Below are 15,080 nucleotides of genomic sequence, written 5' to 3'. Positions count from 1 at the left end.
ACGACCAGCAATTCTCGAATTCAAGCTAGCTTGATAACAGGACTCATATCGGCTAATATTAAAAGCTGATTTTATTTTCAATTGAATTTTGGTATAAGGATCTTAAGCCTGGCTCTTTGTAATATATATGTAAACCAAACATCCTTTTTATATAGCGCCTTTCACAGTGGACCCCCCCCATCACAGAGCGCTTCACAGAGGCAGGCTGTGAACTGCGCATTACATGCAGAGTCTTCCAATAGGAGATTGATTTAACATCTCATCAACTGAGCACAAGGAGGTGAAGCGACTCGCTCAGGGTCACACACAGCTAGTGGTGGTAGAAGTGGGATTTGACCCGGTTCTGGTTTAACCACTGGACCACACTGCCTCCTACTGGTGCACCTGCTCAGAGCGGGCCAAACCGGCCCCCGTCTCCCTGTGATTTTGATGTTGTGTGACTAATCTACATCGCGACGAGGAGGGACTCTAACACCAGAAGATTAAATTTAACGTTTTCAGTGACAAACACAGCTTGCAATGGGATTAAGACGCTATTTAAGGAGTTCAAGGCACGGGAAATGGAGTTCTGGTTTGTTAAACCAGCTGTCTCTCCTGCTGGAAGAATGCGAGATATTTTAAACACAGGATAGAGACACCAGAACGAACACCCCACCCCCCCCCCCCCCCCGCCAACCACACACAGTGTAATATAACACTCACCCCTAAAACCTTGTTGAACCCTTGGGGACGGGGGGGAGGGGGGGTTAAATGCACAACACAGCGTTCATAAAAAAATAATTAAAATTAATGGTTTTATGTTCTAGTGCCAGTTTTTTTCTTTATTCTGAATTTGATAAGTGGAAAAACAGGAGAAAACCCCCCCCCCACCCCCCCCCCCCCCCCACACCCCCCCCCCCCCCCCCCCCCCCCCCCCCCACCCCCCCCCCCCCCCCCCCCCCCCCCAGCCACAGGTAATTAAACAGCTCGTAGGAACACATTATTTATTCATTTTTATTTATTGACATTATATAAAATGCACAGAATTGAGCAACATGAGAAAACAACAACTAACAGAAGCTTGAAAAAGCAGGTTGACAAGAAACCAGGAAATATAAAAACACAGACTCGCACGAGCACGGGCACGCACGCACACACACACGCTGCTGCGTTTCGGAGGGGTGCGTGAGGGTTTGTGTTCATCACCGCTGCTTGTTGCGGTTCCAGTATTAATGTCTAATAGAAGGTGATCCAGTACTAATGTCTAATAGAAGGGGATCCAGTATTAATGAGGTGTGCTCTGCAGAGACAAAGCTGCTCCCAGTCGCTACGAACAAAAACAAACCAAACACAGAACTAGGTTGGACACTCACTGTCAGGTCTATATGAATACAGCCCAGTCTATACAATACTGAAACAAGCCCGGTCAATAAACTGTTATAACCCAGCCCAGCCCCAGTCACTAATCTCAGTCCGGTTTTTACACCAGTATGAAAACAAGCCTGGTTTGGGCTGAACAATTCAGAACCAAAGCCAGACCAAACCGGGCTGGAAATGAGACTCCCGCTGCGCTTCATTTCAATCCATTCCTGGGTTTTACTAGACTTTAATAAAAACACACACAGCTGAGCTTGTTACCTGAACACACTGTGAGGCTAATCAAGCTGGTAGGAAAACCTGGAATGGAGGTGAAACTGCTACACAACCAGAAGTCTGATTGCCACCCCTGCTCAGTTACCCCAACAGAAGAGAGTCCAGCTACACCAGCCACAAAACCAGCGCCAGCCTCATCTGTACAATGCAAAGCGAGATAAAGGGTGAGGCGAGCGGCGCACAGACCCGGCTGTGGGCTGCTCTACACGAAGGTGATGCGGGTGCGAGCCTGGTTGACCTGCCACACGTTGAGCTCCTCGTACTCCTGGATGGCGTCGTGGATCTGCGCGGGAGTGAAGCCCTTCGACACGCAGCGCTGCTCCGCCTCTGCCAGCTTCACGCTGCGTCCCCCCGCCCCACCGCCAGGAGCCATCTCCCGCAGCGTGGAGAAGATCACGTCGGCTGGCCGCTGTGCCCTGGGGGGGGGGGGGCGAGGAGAGGGTTAACAGAGAGAGAAATTGGAAGACACTGTCGTGTTCAGAGACCGCGAGGGCGCAGGGTCCTGGCTCCGTGATCGCGAGACAGGGAATGGATTTTCAACTGTGTGATCTGCCGTTACCTGCTACTGTGTGTGTGTATATATATTCTCTCTCTCTGGTTTACGTGTGTGTATACACTGTCTCTCACCTCCTTGTCTGTGTGTGTTATATTTAAACAAACATCACACACACAGGGTGTCGGTGTATCTCTTTACCTGCTGGTCTGTGTGTGTGTGTAAATATACATTAGTGTCTCTTACCTGCTGGTGTGCGATTTGTCAGCCTGCAGAGAGTCCTTGGACATCTCCATCAGCCGCATAGCTTCATTCACATCCTCCTTCTCCACTGTGTCCACCAATCGCAGGCGAGCCTGCGGGGGGGGGGAGCAACAGTTAAAGGCAGGGCCCAGGGTCTAGTTACAACAACAACTCACAATAAAGTGCTCCACAGCTCAGCTCAAACCCCACACTAGTGCAACAGCTGATAATTCAGTTACTGGCATCATTCAACAGAGGCTTTTATCCAAAGCGACTCAGAGACCAGGGGGGTGAACTCTGCATCACCAACAACCGCTGCTGCTGCTGCAGAGTCTCTTCCAATAGGACCTCGTTTGCTTTACATCTGAAGGACGGAGCACAAGGAGGGTCAGTGACTCGCTCAGGGTTACGAATAAAAAATTACAAAACTGAAGGAACGTAAAAGAGCACAAGGAGGTCTTCACACACAGGGAGTCAGTGGCTGAGCTGGGATTTGAACCTCCTGGTATCAAGCCCCTTTCTCTAACCACTGGTCCAGCGAGCCAGTTGAGACGAACGCTAACAGCGAGGACAGTGCCGTGCAGGCGTCGCGCTGTGCCAGCACTGTCAGACCGAGACAAGTGCAATGCCTCTCAGAGTGGCAGCAATTGCTCAAGCCTCAGCCTCTCAACACTGGCCAGTCCTGGATCGGCTCTGCACGCTGGGGTCAGTGCGTCTCCGCTAGGAAACAGAGACACTGCTTCTCAAACTGCATCGTGAGCTTCTGAATGAGAGGGAGCTCCAGTAAGAGCTGGATAACAAAGACACACACCAGCACCTCTAACCACACCTGATCAGTTAAAGTCATTGATCGTGCTCGCCGTACACAACTAGAAATCAATGCCAGTTCCACACATCATCCGTGAACACTGCAGCCTCATCCCAGCAGAGAGAGGGGGATAGAGGGAGGGGGACAGAGAGGCAGGCAGACTGATCCAGCCCACAGTCAGTTTTGCATGGGTTTGCACAGCGGCACAGGGAGGCACAGACTGACTGCAACCCTGCAAAACTGACTGGAGACCAGCAGGAAACCCACCAGTGAGACAAACACACACAGCAACCCTGCAGACACAGAGTATAGAGGGGGTGCAATTCAATATGTTAACAAGGGAATATTATTCAGCAGCTTTCACTGGACTTCAGGAAGCAACATTAGTTCACTCTAAAAACGGTCTTGCAGCGTGATGTCGCCCCCCTGTGGCCAGTAGCTGCTGGTACCTCAGGGCTTCAGGAAGTGCTGGTCTTGCAGTAGGTTCTGAAATCCACTACCTGCACAAACAGCACTTTGGCGGCACTGAGGTGGAGCCCTCTAGTGGAGAGAGGAGGCTGGTGCAGGCACTCTAGTCCCCAGGAGGCAGGCCATGCAACAGAACTGGCTGAACAGCAGCAAGATGATTTTTCATTGAAGAAATTAACAATAAAAAAATCATAAAAGCACAAGCTTGTATTTGTCATTTGATAAAACTTCACCAACTTCAGGACGTCACTATCAACCACGACTGAAAGAAAAAAAAAAAAGAAATTGAACATTTACAAATAAAAAGGATTTTGAATCTGTTCAAAACGCACAAAAAAAACACAGGTGCACTTTTTTTTTTTTTTTTTTTTAATCAATTCTATCCATCACGGTGAAATCTAACGTTCTCCTGATCCAGGTTCAAACCCCCCCTCCATCCTTCGGTTCCCTCTTGTTCGATGCCTATGACCTCCCTACGCTGCAAGTGCCCACACTGCGGTAGACGTGGTCAGAGCTACCTGCACTGTAAGCACTTTAGCACAGGAGAGATCCTTCTGAAAACACATTCAGAAAACAAAACACACTGTTCTGCCTCTCGTTCCCTCCCCTCCAAGTTTTCAGGAAGGAGGGGGGCCCTATCTCTGCCTCTGAAGTCCCCCCCCCCCCCCGTCCCTCACCAGCGCGGTGGACAGTCTGAGGATGGACAGCAGGGTCCTGGCGGAGGTGAAGGTGGTGTCCTTGTTCACGCGCGCCTCCTTCCTCATCTCCACGTAGGCCGCTGTGATGTAATCGGACAGGGATTCTGGGATAGCGGGCTGGTGTCGCTTACAGAGAGCCACGTAGCGCCTGGGGAGGGAGGAGGACGGACTCTGGTTCAAAACGGAATTATCTGACGCGTGTTGAACTCGGCGAAAACACGTGTATTTGGAAATAAGCCTCCGGTTCCACAGCAGTGTCACCCAGTCCAGGTTTAACTGCCAGCTTGATCAGCCCCAGTGTGTCTAGGAAACAAGCTCAGCTGTGTGTGCGATTATTAAACCAGGACTGGATCACACTGCTCTGCAGCAGGACTCTCCTTTCCCCTCCCTGCTAGATGAACGGTACACCCACTAGGCTATACAGGTCCCAGTCTATGGAGTTGAACTGGGAGAGAGGCGTATAGGAGCACTAGTCCAATTCACTCTCACCTCGGGAGCTTCACGTCTGCACTGCGCTCCCTCTCACCTCATTAGCTTCATGTCCAGGGCACGGTGGCGGGATGGGGGCTGGTGGTTGTGCTGGTGCACGTATGTGATGTGCTGGGCGAGGCGCAGGTCGCTGTCGCGGTCGGGACGGTCCTGGATGAGCCACAGCAGGTCGAAGCGGGACAGCAGGGCGGCGGGCAGCTGGATGTTCTGCTCCACGCTCTTGCGCGGGTTGTAGCGTCCGTACGCGGGATTCGCCGCGGCCAGGATCGAGCAGCGAGCGTTCAGAGAGGTCATGATGCCCGCCTGCGGGGAGGGGGGGGGGGTTACATTGCATTCAGTAAATGAAGGGTTAACAGGGAATCGAGTTTAAAGAATAAAGCTGCAATTACATTTTTATTGCCCCTCTCAATTCTGCTGTGCAGATGGTCTCTCTCTCTCCGTCTCTCACCTTGGCTATGGAGATGGTCTGCTGCTCCATCACCTCATGGATGGCGGTCCGGTCCGAATCCATCATCTTGTCGAACTCGTCGATACAGCAGACCCCCTGATCCGCCAGAACCAACGCCCCTCCCTCCAGGGTCATCTCCCCCGTGAGGGGGTCCCGCATCACCGCCGCGGTCAGACCCACCCCCGACGAGCCACGCCCAGTCGTGTACTGACCTGAGGGGGGAGAAGAGGGAGGGCGTTAGGGTAATACAGTAGTGCACTGAGGAGGGGGGGGCATGGAGAAGGGAGAAAAGCAGTAACTGGGGAGGAGCTTGGGGGTCCAGTGGTTAGAGAAAGGGGGTCTTGATACCAGGAGGTTCAAATCCCGGCTCAGCCACTGACTCTCTCTGTGTGTGTGTGTGTGTGTGTGTGTGTGTGTGTGACCCTGAGCGAGTCACTGAACCTCCTTGTGCTCCGTCCTTCAGATGTAAAACAAACGAGGTCCTATTGGAAGAGACTCTGCAGCAGCAGCAGTTGTTGACGTTGCAGAGTTCACCCCCCCCCTAGTCTCTGGATAAAAGCATCTGCTTAATGGCTCATTAATAATTAACAGAGAGAGAAGTCTCGTTCTGAAATCACCACGCATCTGTTTATAAAACTTGCAGCCTGACACGTTCCTACGCTGGGAGAACACAAGACTGTTCGCGTCACTACAGGGATCAGCCCCGCGGTGTGTTCGGGTAGACCACGCCGAGGAGAGTCTCAGTATTGCTCTCCTCGTGAAGCCAGCGCTGGACACTCACTCCTGGGAGCCAGCCGGTCGATGTAGGACAGAAGCTGGGATTTGGCAACCCCGGGATCTCCCATCAGACACACGTTGATGTTCCCTGAGAGAGAGAGAGAGCACTGAATTAGAGAATTGCCATGGTATAGTGTGTATGAGGGGGGGGGGGGGGCGCGGGGGGGCTGTTCACCTCGTATCTTCATGCCCTTGGGGGTCTGGTCCACGCCCCCCACCAGCAGCAGAAGCAGGGCTTTCTTGACGTCCTCGTGGCCATAGATCTCCGGGGCGATCGAGGAGGCCAGCTTCTCATAGAAATCCTCCTCTAGACACGGAGACATCACATTATTATTCAGAGGCTGTTATCCAAACAGACTTTGAGGCTAGGGGTGAATTACACACCCTTCCAACAGGACCGTGTTTGCTTCTCGTCTCGTACTCTTCCCCTCCTCTCTGTACCTGTGATTTGCCGCAGCTCTTCCTCGCTCAGCTCCTCGCTCCCCAGCTCGTCATCCTCACTCTTGTTCATCATGATGATCCTGTGAGCCTCCAGGTACGTCTCTGACAGCAGACCCTGCACACACAGCGGGACAGAGGACAGACACACACAGAGAGACACACACAAGTAGAGGTTAGTGAACCCCTCCTACACACGCCCCCCCAGGCTGGAAATAAGACCCATTGCACATGAGCTTCACCCATTCCAGGTTTTACTAGCAGCTTGATTAGCCCCCAGTGTGTCTTAAACCCCCCCCACCCCTCACCTGCGTGGCCTGCCTGAACCCCGTCCTCAGCAGCGGCAGGAAGATCCCCGAAATCGCCACGTGATCGCCGGGCTGAGCGAGGCGCGTGTTCTCACCGCGCACGAACACGGACATGCTGCGCGGGATGTTACCAACCGGAACCTGATCACTCTGAGAGAGAGAGAGAGAGACCGGCGTGAACGAAACTAGGAGACCCAGTCAAGCAGAGCAGCGTTTGGGCTCTAGTGCCTTCACCAGTGTTATTGAAACCAAACTGAGTCAAGCAGAGCAGCGTTTGGGCTCTAGTGCCTTCACCAGTGTTATTGAAACCAAACCGAGTCAAGCAGAGCAGCGTTTGGGCTCTAGTGCCTTCAGTGACACTCAGTCAGACATGCCCTCCTACCGCTGCAAGTACCCCGTCCCGCCACCCCTCACTCACGTGCTCCTGGATCTTGACCTCCTGGAACTTGATGAATTTGGAGCCGCGGGTCTGGATGTAGAGACGGCCACCGGACTTGTTGGTGACGCACTCCTGACTGGGGCACATGATGAGAGGCATGAAGGTGGGAGACTGGATCTGAGAGAGAGAGAGAGAGGAGAGATTTACTATCCAAATTCAGCAGGGTTTCTGGCTTCCACCACGAATCCCCATTAAAAATAAGCCCGGGAGAGAATAAAGAAAACCGCAAAACTGCAATTACTAACTGCCACAAAACAAGGGACAAAATACACAATTTAAACTGTAAAAAACGCTGCCTCACACCAATGCTCTATTTCCATATATATATATAATGTTTATTTCTTTATCTTTACATAGCGCCTTTCACAGTGGAGCCCCATCACAGAGCGCTTCACAGAGGCAGGCTGTGAACTGTGCATTATATGCAGTCACTTCCAATAGGAGATTGATTTAACATCTCCTCCGCTGAGCACAAGGAGGTGAAGTGACTCGCTCAGGGTCACACACACAGAGAGTCTGGGCAGCCCTGGACTTCAACCACTGGACCGCGCTGCCTCGTAGTGTAAACGAGTTGTCATGTTGGTACAGGCCGCCCCCTCCGTTCTCACCGGTTGGTACGTCTCTGCTCCGCACTGGTCGCAGGTGTACGTCGCCACGACCATCATGGGCTTGACCTCCGTGGCGCGGGTCACGATGCCGCGCACCGTCACCAGCTTGCCAATGCACTCCGCCTTCACATCACGGACCACCCGGGGCTTAGCGGAGCTGGGGGGCTTGAAGTATACCTCGCTGTGGGGGGGGGGGGAAACGGGACAGGGGGAGTTAACACACTGCTGGAAACACTACTGGAAATGCAATGCCTCCTTACGGCTCAGGGGTGGGGTACTCACAATCTCCTCATGAGCTCGGGGGGGTACTGGTTTCGGGGGTCCCTCTCGCTCTGCTCGTGCCCCCCCCTCTGCTCCATCAGGAGCCGGTGCTCAATGTAAACATCCAGGGCATCCCTTGAGACAGTCTGGGGAGGGAGGGAGGGAGGGGAGGGTGTTAGCTTTATTTATTAATTTAAGGTTTTGTGAATTTCTTTTCACCCCTCTTCCTCCTCCTCACCTCCCCCCCCCGGAGGTTGGGCAGCAGCTCCTGCACTGCGTCTGCGATGAGACCAGCGTAGCGGCGCGTGTTCTCAACGATAGAGTCCACGAGCTCAGGGTCCTCCTCCCCCACGTCATCCAGATCAATAACGAGAGACACCTGCTCCCTGCGAGCCAGCCGCGCCTGAGAGAGAGAGAGAGAGAGAGATTAGAGGCAGGAACATCTAGAACCTTCCACACCAGAGACACACACAGTAACCACAATTAACTGCGCACAGAGACACACACACTCACCAGCTGGACTCCGTACTTGAAGAACTTCTTTCCAGACTCATCCTCGCTGTAGAACTCCTCAAGAAACTTCCTGCACTTCTCTGAGAAAACAAACAATCATCAACACACAAAGAAACCCGAGACATTTCTATATGAGAGAGATTTAGAACATTTTACATGTATAATATATGAATGAAAAGGTTTAATAAAATGTACACAAAAAGTTTAAAAGATAATAAAAATCATTGAATTAAATCTTTAAACTGTGTACATAAAAATACAGAGAGAGTGTATGTATACACACACACACAAAGAAAGGTCGAGAGATTATCTAGGATTTAATCCTGCAAATCTGTTGTGGGATGAAGGTGCTGCCCTGGGGGTGGGGGCGTGATTAAGATAAAGTCTCTCTAGATGATGCACAGTAAATACACACCATGCTGAATCAGCGCAGGACTGTTGGGTAAAATCCTTGTCCTAATACACGTGTATAATACAGTTTAACAAACACGTCAACAAGCCCTGCGCGCTCCAGGATTTGGGTTCAACTGGTTTTAATTCCAGATTTTTTTTTTTTTTTTTTAATCCAATTCTGATTCCCTTATAAAAATCAATCCCATCAAATCACCCGATTAAGAAACAAAACTGAAAACGAGCGGGCAAAACCCAGCACAGCGCCTCTAAACCAGTTCAACACTCAAAAAACCCACTACAGCGCCTCTAAACCAGTTCAACACTCAAAAAACCCAGCACCTCTAAACCAGTTCAACACTCAAAAAAACCACTACAGCGCCTCTAAACCAGTTCAACACTCAAAAAACCCAGCACAGCGCCTCTAAACCAGTTCAACACTCAAAAAACCCACTACAGCGCCTCTAAACCAGTTCAACACTCAAAAAACCCAGCACCTCTAAACCAGTTCAACACTCAAAAAACCCACTACAGCGCCTCTAAACCAGTTCAACACTCAAAAAAACCACTACAGCGCCTCTAAACCAGTTCAACACTCAAAAAAACCACTACAGCGCCTCTAAACCAGTTCCTTCGAAGTAATTATGGATTTAAAACAGAACTGAAATGCAAATAAAGCGCATCTTACCCCGAGCGCGGAGTCGTGCTGTTTCCACCTTCGACATTATAAACTCGTTACCGGTACTGCTGTTGCAACCCCCCCGGGGTCTCGTCCACTGACCCCCCCAGCCCCGGGTGCAGTTTATATTAATATTGCATTAATTTATAATATATTTACACCCGAGCGCCCCTCCCTTGTAAACAGAAAACAGCACATGATCAAACTTTATAGAATGAAATCTTCGGGGGCCCACTGAGACCCACGTGTTTTAGTGTTGGGACTGGGATTGAAAGTAATTCAAAATTACCCCCCCCCCCCCCCCCCACCCCCCCCCCCCCCCCCCCCCCCCCCCCCCCCCCCCCCCCCCGTTCTTACCTTAAAATCGCCCCCCCGCTCCCCCCCCACGATGTTTTCATTGCTGCACCAGAACTACCCAAAGACGTGCTTATCGGGCTTGCAGTTTTGGGGTTAATTTTTAGCTCCGAACGGTCACCTATCCGAGTTGGGGTGGGAGGTCGGGGTGGGGGTACACCCCTGCTATCCAAGCAAGCATTCACCCCCCCTTTGCCCCCTCGTCCCGTCTCCTGTCCTCTCCGCGGATTTAGTGTTTTTGTAAACAAAGGCGCACATGGCCGGAGCGCCTCACCACCCACCACGGGGCTTCCGGTAACCCTCCGCCGCGCGTCAACTAGACCCGCCTTAAAACTAGCGCTCAAATAAACAAACAAACAAATAAAAAAAAAAAATCCGCCGTCACTAAAATCGGCTGCTAAAAATGAACAAACAAATAAAGCACGTGTACTGTATGTATATATATATATATATATATATATATATATATATATATATATATACACACACACACACACACTCAATGCCTTATTACATGTTACATGTACATGTGAGATTTAGAGTCTTTTGCGGGGGGGGGGTGGGGGGGGGGGTAAAAAAAGACCCGTGTTTTTTCTTGTTTGTTTTGAGCAAAACCGCCTTCCCGAAAACAATTGTTTATTCGTCAAGCAGCCGGGCGGCCCGCTTTATCAAATAGTGATCACTAGTGATCTATATCCAGGCGCGCACACCGGCCAAATACTCAGACTGCAGCTGCAGACGTGCGTTGACCGCAACACACACATGTCTTCTCGTCTTGTAACAGAAGAGCAAAGAAACTGTTTATCCGAGGGGAGGAGGGGAGAGTTTTGTCCCCCCTCCTCCCCCCTCCGCACCTCCCCCCTCCGCACCCCTCAAACAGGGCATTCACACACAAAGGAAAGGAAGAAACCTGCTGCTTAAAGATGCGACAGACGCTTTAACCCTATCCCAGAATCAAATCAAATACAAAAATATCTTAAATATAAAAAACACGTCATTAATATATTTGAGGGGGGGGTATTATCCTCGCACTAATAATACTCACTGCAGATATCTCTCTGTAACCCTAACTGGCTGCATCCCAGTTCATATTCTAGCAGTGTTATTATCTAGCAGTGTTATTATTATACACGGCATCCCAGTTCATATTCTAGCAGTGTTATTATTATACACGGCATCCCAGTTCATATTCTAGCAGTGTTATTATTATACACAGCATCCCAGTTCATATTCTAGCAGTGTTATTATTATACACAGCATCCCAGTTCATATTCTAGCAGTGTTATTATTATACACAGCATCCCAGTTCATATTCTAGCAGCATTGTTATTATTATACACGGCATCCCAGTTCATATTCTAGCAGTGTTATTATTATACACGGCATCCCAGTTCATATTCTAGCAGTGTTATTATTATACACGGCATCCCAGTTCATATTCTAGCAGTGTTATTATTATACACAGCATCCCAGTTCATATTCTAGCAGTGTTATTATTATACACAGCATCCCAGTTCATATTCTAGCAGTGTTATTATTATACACGGCATCCCAGTTCATATTCTAGCAGTGTTATTATTATACACAGCATCCCAGTTCATATTCTAGCAGTGTTATTATTATACACGGCATCCCAGTTCATATTCTAGCAGTGTTATTATTATACACGGCATCCCAGTTCATATTCTAGCAGTGTTATTATTATACACGGCATCCCAGTTCATATTCTAGCAGTGTTATTATTATACACAGCATCCCAGTTCATATTCTAGCAGTGTTATTATTATACACGGCATCCCAGTTCATATTCTAGCAGTGTTATTATTATACACGGCATCCCAGTTCATATTCTAGCAGTGTTATTATTATACACGGCATCCCAGTTCATATTCTAGCAGTGTTATTATTATACACGGCATCCCAGTTCATATTCTAGCAGTGTTATTATTATACACGGCATCCCAGTTCATATTCTAGCAGTGTTATTATTATACACGGCATCCCAGTTCATATTCTAGCAGTGTTATTATTATACACGGCATCCCAGTTCATATTCTAGCAGTGTTATTATTATACACGGCATCCCAGTTCATATTCTAGCAGTGTTATTATTATACACGGCATCCCAGTTCATATTCTAGCAGTGTTATTATTATACACGGCATCCCAGTTCATATTCTAGCAGTGTTATTATTATACACGGCATCCCAGTTCATATTCTAGCAGTGTTATTATTATACACAGCATCCCAGTTCATATTCTAGCAGTGTTATTATTATACACAGCATCCCAGTTCATATTCTAGCAGTGTTATTATTATACACGGCATCCCAGTTCATATTCTAGCAGTGTTATTATTATACACAGCATCCCAGTTCATATTCTAGCAGTGTTATTATTATACACAGCATCCCAGTTCATATTCTAGCAGTGTTATTATTATACACGGCATCCCAGTTCATATTCTAGCAGTGTTATTATTATACACAGCATCCCAGTTCATATTCTAGCAGTGTTATTATTATACACGGCATCCCAGTTCATATTCTAGCAGTGTTATTATTATACACGGCATCCCAGTTCATATTCTAGCAGTGTTATTATTATACACAGCATCCCAGTTCATATTCTAGCAGTGTTATTATTATACACAGCATCCCAGTTCATATTCTAGCAGTGTTATTATTATACACAGCATCCCAGTTCACTGTATTCTAGCAGTGTTATTATTATACACGGCATCCCAGTTCATATTCTAGCAGTGTTATTATTATACACAGCATCCCAGTTCATATTCTAGCAGTGTTATTATTATACACGGCATCCCAGTTCATATTCTAGCAGTGTTATTATTATACACGGCATCCCAGTTCATATTCTAGCAGTGTTATTATTATACACGGCATCCCAGTTCATATTCTAGCAGTGTTATTATTATACACAGCATCCCAGTTCATTATTCTAGCAGTGTTATTATTATACACGGCATCCCAGTTCATATTCTAGCAGTGTTATTATTATACACGGCATCCCAGTTCATATTCTAGCAGTATTCTAGCAGTGTTATTATTATACACGGCATCCCAGTTCATATTCTAGCAGTGTTATTATTATACACGGCATCCCAGTTCATATTATTCTAGCAGTGTTATTATTATACACGGCATCCCAGTTCATATTCTAGCAGTGTTATTATTATACACAGCATCCCAGTTCATATTCTAGCAGTGTTATTATTTGCACTGAGTGTAAACTACACTGTGTTTCAATATGAAGCTTGCATTGTAACCCTGCGCTGCCCTGTGACACCTGTGTGAGTCTCCTGGGGTAAAGGGGTCTGTTAAATCAACACAAAACACACACAACAACACACACACACACACACTACCAATAGAGAAAAGGGAGAGGCAATATCAGGCCGCTCCCGAGGGGACCCCCGCCTCGCTGTGTTTTTCAAACCATTAATTGAATTAAGTGTTTTTAATTCAAGCTGTTAATAAAATTGATCTCAACTCCTTAAAAAAAAAAAAAAAAAAAAAAAAAAAAAAAAGCACACACACTTGCCTATTATAAAAATGTCATACAGTTAACTTGAAAGTCTCCAGCAGTTTATAAAAAGCAATAAAACAAACAAAAGGTCTAATTAAGCTAACTAGAGTTAAAAAAAAAAATGAAGGGTTTGATTAATTATTGAACTCGTCTCCAGTGCAGGCGCCTCTCTCAGCCTCGCTATCGATACGGCGTGACTCCGTACCCCACTCCACGACGCGTGTGGAAATCTCTCGATACTCGGGAGTGTCAAACTGGGCTAAAACCGAATTACACAAGATTGCAAACTTAATTCTGATGCACGTTAACTAAAACTGAAAGCGAACCGCTAGCATGCATCCAGCACCTCTCTCCCGATATGATCCGAGCGCATGTATTATTAATATTATTATTATTATTATTATTATTATTAATGCTGACGGTGATTTCTATCCCCCCCCCCCCCCCCCCCCCCCCCCCCCCCCCCCCGGCCATGCGGCCTCGCTCGCTTTGTATGAGACAGACAGCTCGCAAAAACACCGGCACAGATCGCAAACAAAAACACTGATTGAAGTTGCAAAGCTGTAGTTATTACTGTGTTTTTTTTTTGGAAGTTATTTGACCGTTTTTCATTGATGATGTAACGGCAATTACAAACATTTTTCTAAGAGTCCTGCAAATGAAAGGCCGGTGTCGCCTCTCAAACGGGATTGGTTACCGCAGTTTACAAAATCAAATTTAAAAAAGAAAAATCATCTTAAGGAATACGTGTTTAAAAACAGTCCGCTCTGTACCGTGCAAACTCTAGCAAAGATAAATGCAAACTAAAGCAGGATAACTCTGCAAAACTAAAGCAGGATAACTCTGCAAAACTAAAGCAGGATAACTCTGCAAAACTAAAGCAGGATAACTCTGCAAAACTAAAGCAGGATCCCGCTCTCTCTGTGCATGCTAGTTGAGGAAGCAGACGCGGTTTGAATAAGTGCATTCTTGCAGCGTGGCTCGGGGGAATATCAAACTATAGTTAAAACAGTAAATAAAAAGTGCATTTGAAGATGTGCGGCCATGCCGTGCAAACCCCACTCACCTTTCTCCGCTTGGTAATCCTTCACCGGCATCCTGGCTGCAGATCCTCCCGGGGCCGCCCCGCTTGCTGCTGGCGTTTTATTTGCTGTTTTACAGTTTTAATCGCGAACGGGAGCCGCTTTCTTCGGATTTGTCCCGGTTATTTACTCGCTGAACTGCAGCCTCTCCGCTCCGGTCACTATGGGGGGGGGGAGGAAAACTGGCGCGATTCCGGCCCACCGCCCGGCCAATCGGAGCGCCGGGATCCCTCGCTGGGGGCGGGGCTGGGGAATACCGCGCGAAAATAGGCTGACGGCTGCTCCCCCCCCCCCCGCCCCTATTCGTCCCATTAGGCCGAGCTCGATTTTCTGGCGCGAAAACAGAACAGGCTAATTCAAGAGAGGGGGGGGGGAGTTGTCTCAATAATAATTATTGTGTGTT

General features: G+C 48.3%; 1 protein-coding gene across 1 annotated transcript; it reads right to left on the bottom strand.

The window, feature by feature from the left end:
- Nucleotides 1-975: 975 nt before the first annotated feature.
- mcm7 (minichromosome maintenance complex component 7) lies at nucleotides 976-14,859 on the bottom strand. Its single transcript, XM_041237381.1, has 15 exons — nucleotides 14,662-14,859; nucleotides 8,624-8,703; nucleotides 8,349-8,513; nucleotides 8,132-8,256; nucleotides 7,850-8,030; nucleotides 7,221-7,358; nucleotides 6,803-6,952; nucleotides 6,498-6,612; nucleotides 6,232-6,363; nucleotides 6,061-6,144; nucleotides 5,280-5,491; nucleotides 4,869-5,134; nucleotides 4,322-4,490; nucleotides 2,372-2,481; nucleotides 976-2,048 (listed from the first exon to the last, which is right to left on the bottom strand). The coding sequence occupies exons 1-15, from the start codon at nucleotides 14,690-14,692 to the stop codon at nucleotides 1,835-1,837; spliced, it is 2,172 nt and encodes a 723-aa protein (XP_041093315.1). The 5' UTR covers nucleotides 14,693-14,859; the 3' UTR covers nucleotides 976-1,834.
- Nucleotides 14,860-15,080: the final 221 nt, after the last annotated feature.

This window comes from Polyodon spathula, chromosome 44, assembly GCF_017654505.1.
Source record: "Polyodon spathula isolate WHYD16114869_AA chromosome 44, ASM1765450v1, whole genome shotgun sequence".
Lineage (NCBI taxonomy): Eukaryota > Metazoa > Chordata > Actinopteri > Acipenseriformes > Polyodontidae > Polyodon > Polyodon spathula.
Note: the sequence above shows the minus strand (reverse complement) of the source record. Positions and strands in the feature narration are given on the sequence as shown.

What these genes read in the sequence shown, in the direction of transcription:
- mcm7 (XM_041237381.1), bottom strand. Translation starts at nt 14,692, where the DNA reads ATGCCGGTGAAGGATTACCAAGCGGAGAAAG. An exon ending in CGACCGGCTGGCTCCCAGGA is followed by an intron (nt 5,492 to 6,060) that starts GTGAGTGTCCAG and finishes CTCCCCCCTCAG; the next exon opens with GTCAGTACACGACTGGGCGT. An exon ending in TCAGACTGTCCACCGCGCTG is followed by an intron (nt 2,482 to 4,321) that starts GTGAGGGACGGG and finishes CCCCCCCCGCAG; the next exon opens with GCTCGCCTGCGATTGGTGGA.